This window comes from Diachasma alloeum, unplaced genomic scaffold, assembly GCF_001412515.2.
Source record: "Diachasma alloeum isolate Michigan unplaced genomic scaffold, Dall2.0 Dall_scaffold_00213, whole genome shotgun sequence".
Taxonomy (NCBI): Eukaryota; Metazoa; Arthropoda; class Insecta; order Hymenoptera; family Braconidae; genus Diachasma; species Diachasma alloeum.
The window spans coordinates 102,682-111,969 of NW_021680378.1; the positions used below are offsets into that span (position 1 = coordinate 102,682).

Consider the following 9,288-nt stretch of genomic DNA (forward strand, 5'->3'; position numbering starts at 1 on the left):
ATCGATGCTTTTTCCAGAAAAATCGAATCACAGCATCGATGTTTTTTAAAACATCACCCACCCCCAACTTCATCATCTTCCGTGGATAAAGTGAGAAAATGCGCTACCATACGTCTAAATAACCCGACTCTACTCCATCGACTGCCACTCCCGGCGCGTAAAGACCACCGGATACTACGCCAGACAGAGAGAAACACTTTCCTCTCTGTCTGACCTTCACCAACGCTTGCGCCATGTGCTCCTCACGACTCGCAATATCTTCACGTAGTGGCGTGGCAGTGGCGAAGTTTGGCGCCGGAGCCGGCAGAGCAAAACGTGTATTCCGTAATTTCGTTACGTTTATTTATCCACGCTCTCTCTCTAAGTTGATCGTGTATTCAGTGGAGTGACGCCAGTACACACTTCCGTTATGCTGCCAGTCGCCAACTGCTTCACCGAGGTTTGCGTGTTACACACTTCCGTTATGGTACCGATTGTTTATAATTTGTCGTAATCACGTATTGATGCATCAATAACAAAGTAACATAATCCTCCCATCGTGTTTTGTACATCGCCGAAGGGTGTCTACCTCCATTTTTCGTGTGTCCACACGAGCCGGTATTTCCTCAAACACTTTCGAAGACCCTTTGGGGTTATGTTACTTTGTTATTGTTGCCCCGATGCCTGTCAAAGTGTTTTTCATCACAACTGATATATCGCATTTGTTTCAGGAAGTACGTCAGATGTGAGTGACCAACGAGATAGAGGATAACGTCGGAGAATGCGTGCCCGCAGAACACCGAAAAAAGTCCCGAAGAGTGCGATACAACGTGCGAGGGAATTTCGAGCGAGACAGAGAGCCTTGAGATCGGGACCACAAAAGGTATCTCCATTACCAACAGCTGATCAACCATCAGTCGATAACACCAGAGAGCGACCGTCGACAAGTAAGAAAAAACCAAAGAAAGGTCATGTATCTAAACCAACGGTACCGTACACCAATTTTGTGGCCAATCACAGCGCTCATCGGTATTTCAAAAATAAATTTTACGACAATCCTTTCGGCTCAGCTTGTCAGATATGCGATCGGCTGTGGTTTCAAAGTGAATTGAAAATACTTAGCCCTCAGCATCAGAAAATCATAGCTAAGAAATTTATCGGTCAGGATGTCAGTAATTTAGCTGCATGCAAAGGATGTATTCAGGCCCTTGCGCGCAATAACATTCCCACATTCGCGAAATTTAATGGATTCCGATATCCGGAGATACCGACTCATCTACCTCAATTGAATTCAGTATCCGAGAGACTCATCTCCCCGAAAATCCCCTTTTTGCAAGTTAGACGATTGCTGAATGTCGAAGGTCATGATGAACTTCTCTCACAAGTTATCAATGTCCCGACGACTGATAATAACATGGCATATCAGTTGCCCAGAAATCTCTTTGACGATTATTGCATCAATGTTCGAGTTGATCAAAAGAGAATTTACGAGTCAGTTGAGTTGATGGATTTGGTGAACAAATCAGACATTCAGGCGTGGTTGGAGTACCTGATAACAACTCCTCTTTACGAAACCTACAACATCAAGATCGATGAGGCCTTCTTTGACGACAAGAATTTCGATAAAATCTCGAGAGCATCGGTGATTGAAAAAATACCAATCGCGAAGAGTTTCATTTCACAGCAGCAAACGCTACTGTGGAATGTCGATAAATACCTCCAGGATGCACCTAGTGATGTGGACGTACCGTACAACACGCTATTCGATGATCACGCCGAGGAGCTCTCCTTCCCGGGGATCTACCTCGGTCAATATCGAATATTTAAGGACGGTTTTCGCGTTACACCATTCAGCATCGTCAGCAGCGAGCTGAGACGAGCTGATCGCCGTGGAGTGACTCCTCAGCACCTCCTCTACATGGCGATGAAGATAATGAGGATAAGAGTCCATGATGCCCTCACCAACACCAGCAAAATCGTCGGCAAGGATTGGAACGCGGTGAGACAGCAGATGTTGTCGGAGGACTACATTAACCAGAGTCTGGAGAGCAATCTCGCTTTTCTCAAGTGCATCCCCAATTCTACTTGGTACTGGGCAGAGCGCAAACGCGATCTGTCCACCATGTTGAGACAGCTCGGCAAGCCCTCGATGTGTCTGACCCTGAGTGCCAATGAAACCGGCTGGATTCCCCTGCTGCAGGTGCTCTACAAACTAAAGCATGGCGTTCAGATTTCAGAGAAACAAGCGATTAAAATGAGCCTCGTTGAGAGAAGCACTCTGGTGAATGGGGACGCAGTGACATGCGCCATCTACTTCAGCAAACTGGTGAACGTATTGATGACGATTCTCCAGTCTAAGAAAGGCAATCCCTTCGACCAATTCTATGTCACCCATTACTTTCAACACATTGAATTCCAGTCTAACGGAAGTCCTCAGGCGCGTATTCTTTTGTGGGTGAGCAATGATCCCAAGGATTTACTCGATGGCGATATGGCAACTGCCCTCGAATTGATCGACAAAGTCATCTCGGTTTCCGCGAGAGAGTCATCAGGTTTCATTGATCACCAAATTCACCAGCACACCTTTCAATGTTATGATAAAGAAGGTGGAATTGGTCAGGTTTGTAAGTTTGGTGCTCCCTTTCTGCCGTGTCGGCTCACGACGATTCTAACACCCCTGCCGAGAACAGATATCCAATACGCTATTAATGTTGAGCATTACAAAATCATCAAGAAAAACCTGGAGATAAATGATTACGCGGACTTTGAGACATTCTATGATGAGAATGGTATAACATCTGATGACCATTACCTCGATATCATTCGGGCGGGAATCGATCGACCGAAGGTTCTCGTGAAGCGTGAGCCCTCCGAAAAGTGGCATCAGAGCTTCAATCCTTTTATCCTGAATATTCTCAACGCGAATATGAACGTAGAATTCATTCCCGACGAGTATTCCTGCGCTGATTACGTGGTGGATTATATCAACAAGGCTGACAGGGGCATCAGTGATTTAAGAAGAAGAATTATCGCGATCATGAACGCGAACCCAGAATTCAACATCACAGACATTACCAAAGAGCTCAGTGCGGAGGTCCTTAATACCGTTGAAATGACGACTCAGGAAGCTGCCTGGTATCTCCTCCGCGAGCCCACCTCTAAGAATTCCACTCCCGTGCTTTACATTCCCACAGTGCGACCAGCTGAACGACCAAAGGTCCGGAAGAATCATCATCAGTTGGTGGCCCTTGACGTGGACGAAGATTCCCCGGATGTCTGGAAGGAGAGCTGGTACGACAAGTACGAGAAGAGGCCAACGGAACTCGAAGACGTGACTCTTGCGCAGTTCGTCGCCAACTACACCCGAAACTTCAACACCTCCACCTACGTCAGACGAAGGGATCCCTGTCTCATTCGGTATCATAATTACGACATGCTCACACAGTCTGATGAGTACAAGCGGGAAATGGTGACGCTGCACGTACCCTTCCGCGATGAAGAACTTGAAATCATCGCTGATAACAAGTTCCTTCAGTTGTACAAAAAACACGAGACATCTATCTTCACTCGTCGTCAAGAGTTTGAGTCTGATATCAATGTCCAGGGAACTCTCAACAGGTTCAGATTGTTTCAGGGGCAGACTATCGATGATGATAAGATTGACGTGCCGCGATTGGTTCCGATTGAGCCAGAATCTGATCCATTCGCGGGATTGGGTGAGCCCGAGCTGCCAGAAAATTGGGACTGCAAGAGTGATTCCAGTACTGTAACATCTGAGTCGCCGATTTTGATGAAGAGGGAGGAGCCAGAGATTCCTGGCGCTAATTCCATTCTCTTCAGCCTTCTCACCAAGAACGGCTCACCGTTTCATATTTTCCTCAGTGGTCCAATGGCATGTCCAAAGACATTCATCATCCGGATTATGACGGAGGTGTATAATCGGTACAAAACTTCTAGTGACAGCTGCAGTGTCTTCACCAATTACTCGTCAAGTAACAAGACTAGTGTTGCTAGTGAGAATATGATGACCTACACAACTCTGAGGGCTCCCCTACCTAAGATGCTGGCATTGTCCGTAGAGAGGGCTGAACAATTCCGAGCGCTCTTGGATTCCATTCAGATACTGATAGTCGAGGACGTGAGCACCATCAGCGCTGAAGTTGTGGCCCAAATTGATATGAAACTGAAGCAGATAACCGGGATTTACGATGTGAACTTCGGCGGGATAAGCATTATTCTTGTTGGTGAGCTCAGGAAGTCTCTGTTGATCCCAGCCGTGTCTATTCCAAACTTATTGAATACTCTGAAGTATCTGGAGTTGAATAAAGTAATGCAACAGTCAAACGAACTATTCAGCGTAATACTGGGCAAAATCTCAAAAGGCGAAATCTTGGATGAGCCAGAGTTACGGCTCATGGAGTCTCGATTCTTCACCGAAGAAGAGGTCGATCGTCTCTGTCCCCACGGCATTCGTGTCTTCGGATCTCATGAGTCCGTCAATGACTACAACCAAGGAATACTCGATTCATCTGAAAATAAGATCGTCTCGGTGGCGAACGACATCTACATCGGCTGTCCTGATGGTGAACAGGAAATCTATATCCAGAAATTCCTCAAAATGTCGATCGTCGAGACTCGCGGTTTACCGTACGAAATCGTATTCGTCATGCAAAAGTTGTACATGGTGACAACCAACTATGACGCGTCATTTGGGCTAGTCGCCGGTGCCCTCGCGAAATTAGTCAGCATCGAACGCGATGTTTCTGGGGAAGTGACAAAGGTCTGGCTGAAGCTGTTGAGTCCTCCTGTGGCTGGCGGTAGGAAGAGGAAACGACCCTCAGGTGGATCAGCCAAGAGTGGCGGCGATAGCATGGTTCCTATGGTACGGCGGAGATGGAGTGTTCCTTTAAACGAAGGGAAGACGATAATCGCGACACGCGATCACTTTCCGCTACTGCCTGCCTGCGCAATCACAATGGACATCACGGGGGGAAAGACTTTCGACGAGATGGTGTATGAGTACAGGGACAGCCACTCGCAGCAGTTGGTGTACATGACGCTGTCTAGGGTCACGCGGATCACTGGTCTCTACATCGTCACCCCGAACAATGATCTGAGGTTTCATCATGGCAGGAAGACACTGTCTTCGCAGGATCCGCTGGCTGGCGCCACACCAGCTGAATCCTTCGATCTGGCCGATGATAAGTCCTTGCTGATGGACAGGGTCTTAATAGACTTCATCATTGGGAGGAGGACACTTTCCGTTCTGTCCTTCGATCATCAGACCCGAGGGATTATTTCAGCTGATCTCAATGCCATCGTCAGACAGAAACCAAGCATTCTTCTTCTTCTGGAGACGTATCCCGACGATGAGGAAAAGTTCAAAGTACCTGACTTCAACTGTGAAATGAGGTTCAAGTGCTCGAACGGGAAAACTAATTCGGTTGCTATTCATCGGGTGAATTACGACAGGACGAACATCGTCACTGGTCATATGGATGTCAATTTTCGTCAAAGTATATGTCTGATTGCTAATGCTGGGGAAGTCGGGGAGATCTGCGGAGCTAGATGTCTTCTGGAGAATAATAAGACTGTCATTACTGTTATGATTTATGTGTCACCAGGACAAACAGTTCGTCGACTCATTGAATTCATTCACGAGGTCTTGCTTGCATACACTATCCAGGGGGCAGCACTGCTGAAGAGGGATTTGGATAAAATACCCATGATATTTGGGGGGCATTTCAATATGAATTTTGCAGCGTCGAAAGCACAACCTCTGATTGACTTTTTGGAAGGGAAATTTGGCCTTAAAATCAACAAGGATCCAGCGATCTCACCGACGGATACTGGAACTACGATTGACGCGCTGTTTTGCAGACATTTGGAACAGCTTGAGTCGACGAGCTATGTATTATATTCGAGTTATGACAGACCGGTTGCGTCTTAGAATGGTGGGGGGGATTTTGTATTCAGTTTTTCATTGGTCGTTCATATTGATGAGCTTTTTTTTCATGGAGTGTGATACATATTTGAGAGATTGTATGTAAGATGAAAAAATCATGTGTAAATATAGCTTTGACTTTTTCATAAGTTTTCTTCTTTACTAGTAATACCTTTTTTTCTAACAAGTATTGAACCAAAAGAATATATTTTATATATCATATTGTAAGGTATGGTATTTGTTGACAGAATTTGGGGCGAAATAAATAATGAAAAAGAATGTGAAAAGAAGATGAAAGAATGAGGAAAAAGAAAGAGGGAGGAAATAATGAGAAAATTTGAAAAAAATGAGGGATTTTTCTGGATGGATTTATCAGATGAAGAACGTCCATGAGTATCACCTTGAAAATGAGTATTTTTTTCAATAGTTCAATAATTTTTCTAATACAATATTTATTAATTCAAACAATAATCATGTAAAAAATTCATGAAATAGTCAAACCGACTAAATCGACTTTACAATTAATTTTTGGTAAGTATTGCAGATTTCAGGAGGGACACAAAGATGTTGTTTGCACATTGCACAAGTAATTATTCCAGGATTTTGTGAAATTCTCAATACATAAAGATCCCAAGTGCAATTATTATTATTATTATTATTATTATTATTATTAAATTGCTACCAGAAGAGAGGGAGTCCGGGTGTAAACAGCGGAGGACGAATGGGGATTTGATAGAGTGGGAGTAATGGTTGTAGTTCTCTCTGTTGTGGTAGAGACTTCCATTGAGGACTCTTTATCCCAGTCTTCTGGAATTACGTCTTTGGTTAAATTCACAAATTGGGAGAGAGGACAGACTGGAGTGCAGCCTGGTAGGGTCAGAAGGGTCGGTTCTGCTGTTGAATTCTTGTACGAGATCGTTACAACATGCTGCTTCAGCGAATTCAGTCTCAATTCCATGAGGACGGTTGCTGCATAAGGTGGCAGGTGGGGCTCGAAGACCCCTAGAGTCATGAGAAGACTCACAACTGTTGAGTCATGTGCTGAGTACATAAACAACTTTCTGTCAGGGACGAGAGAGTTTTCTGACTTCTGGACCATGTGAGTCACCATTTCTTGCACTAGGTATCCTGAATGAATGAAAAGAAGTGATTGAACATTCATCGATTCTCATTATTAGTGATGCCGTCGAGACTAGACCAGAATTATTTTGGACAGAACTATCCCCATGTCTGTATAGCTGAGAACAGTAACAACAATCAAATGAAACAAACTCCAGACTCCATCTATTTATTTCCAAGTAATCACATTTCGATATCGAGCGAATCGACAAATTTAAGGGGAGAATACTATGAGTTTTAAAAGTCGTGGGTTATTGGAGTGAGATTTTTCATACGTTGAAGATCGATTATATAGACCTGAAAACAAATAATTAGTGCAAAAAAATTTTTTTTTATTGTTCGTTTACCCGAAAACGCTTAAAATGCTAAAAACGGTCCAGGGCCTCCAATTTTTGACCTACAAAAGATTTTTTTTTTCAAAATTTTTGAAAAAATGTGTGGAACAACAATTACGAGCCAGTTTTTTGGAATTCGACTCCTATAGCTGATTTCTTTTTTTTCATATAAAAAATTCACTATTTGTTTAAAAAAATACAAAAAACAAATTTTGCCATGTAAGAGGCGAATTAAAAAACAACTAGCTCGTAATTGTTATTCCACAAGCTTCCGAAAATTAAAAAAAAAAATCCTTCGTAGCTCAAAAATTGGAGGCCCTGGACTGCTTTTGGCATTTTAAGCGTTTTCAGGCAAACGAACAATAAAAAAATTTTTTTTGCACTAATTATTCGTTTTCAGATCTATATAATCGATTTTCAACGTATGAAAAGTCTCACTCCAATAACCCACGACTTATAAAACTCACAGTAGTCTCTCCTTAAAAAAAAATAAAAATGGTCCCCAGCTCGGGATCATCAGCTTTTGACAAAGGCAGAATAATCGGAGCAAAAAATATGAAAAATGAAAATATCCTGACTGATTCAACTAATTTTGAGGGAAAAATCTATTTTGAGGGAAATGGGTGCGAAACAACGAACAACCTGATGGATTTCTAGATCGCTGTCCGTTTATACTACTCCGGAAATGCAGATGGATGGGAGAGGTCGGTTCAGATTTTGAGCTAGTTGATTGGATTGGAGATTCAGCCTTCGTATGTGAATGAGGTAGCAGAATGGGAATTAAGTGGATAATGTAATATTATTCCATTACGCATATTTTCGTAGTAAATCCTATTACTTCTCTCATGCATACTAAGCCAAAATTGGTTTAATATGTTTTTAATTTAAAAGTAGAATTTACCATTACTTTCTTCTTTTTATGGCCATAAATTAATAGTAGTTAATGGAAACGCATTATTTCTCGATTAACTTTTCATTGACTACTGATGTATTTTACAACTTGATGAGGCAATGAAGTTGTGAATGAAATTAATTCAGTAGGAAAAATCTCGCAATTTACGGCAGATAGCGAAACTTTTGACTTGGCCTTGTTAGGTGAGGAACTAGGTTTAGGGTGAATGTGAGAGGTGTTTTTACAAGGTGCGTGACTGGAAATGATTAATTACGATTCAATTGAAATCTGGGTTTTAATTGATATTGACTAGTTGAATTTCTGAAAAACCTATTAATTAAACGACTTGATAATGTACTGATTAGTTACTTGATAATTGTATTTAAATTTGAGTATCTGACATACTTTCACGTGATGCTAATATAGAGCTGCGGGACACCCCCGATTTTCAGACATGTACCGACCACTCGCGTACTAATGCGTAATTCTTTTTTCAATCAATAGAATATGATCACGGAACGTTAACTAAGCAATTTTTAATTGATTTTAGGCATTGGAACCCATTTGTTATTAACAATTTAATTGTTCCAATCGTCCTATCACCCAAACTATGGGAGGTAGACGAAAATTTCCAAATCATAAATTATCTAGAATTTAATAAGGAATAATTGTTGTCTTCTGTCAATTTCACATATCTCCTTTAGATTTCGAGATATGAGTAATGAAAGAGTTGCGTGACTCAGGCCCACCGCGCGCCGCCAGCGGAGACCGCTGTGTCGGGTCGCGCAACTACGTTATTGCTCACATCTCAGAAGCTAAAAGAGATACGTGAAATTGACAAAAAACGAAAATTATTCCTTATTAAATTCTAGATTTAAAAATAAATAAATTTATGTTTCATATATTTTCTTAAATATATATGAAACATAAATTTATATTTTATGTAAATCTTATATATATTCGAAGAATATATTAAATTGGCCTATATTATATACATTTTTTATATATTTTTCCTTGGT

At 42.0% G+C, this 9,288-nt stretch overlaps 1 protein-coding gene across 1 annotated transcript; it reads left to right on the forward strand.

Annotated features, from left to right (window-relative positions):
* The first annotated feature begins 309 nt into the window (after positions 1-309).
* On the forward strand, positions 310-6,072 carry LOC107037017. The gene is made up of 2 exons (XM_015255333.2): positions 310-466; positions 711-6,072. The coding sequence occupies exon 2, from the start codon at positions 761-763 to the stop codon at positions 5,927-5,929; it is 5,169 nt and encodes a 1,722-aa protein (XP_015110819.1). The 5' UTR covers positions 310-466; positions 711-760; the 3' UTR covers positions 5,930-6,072.
* The last annotated feature ends 3,216 nt before the right edge of the window (positions 6,073-9,288 follow it).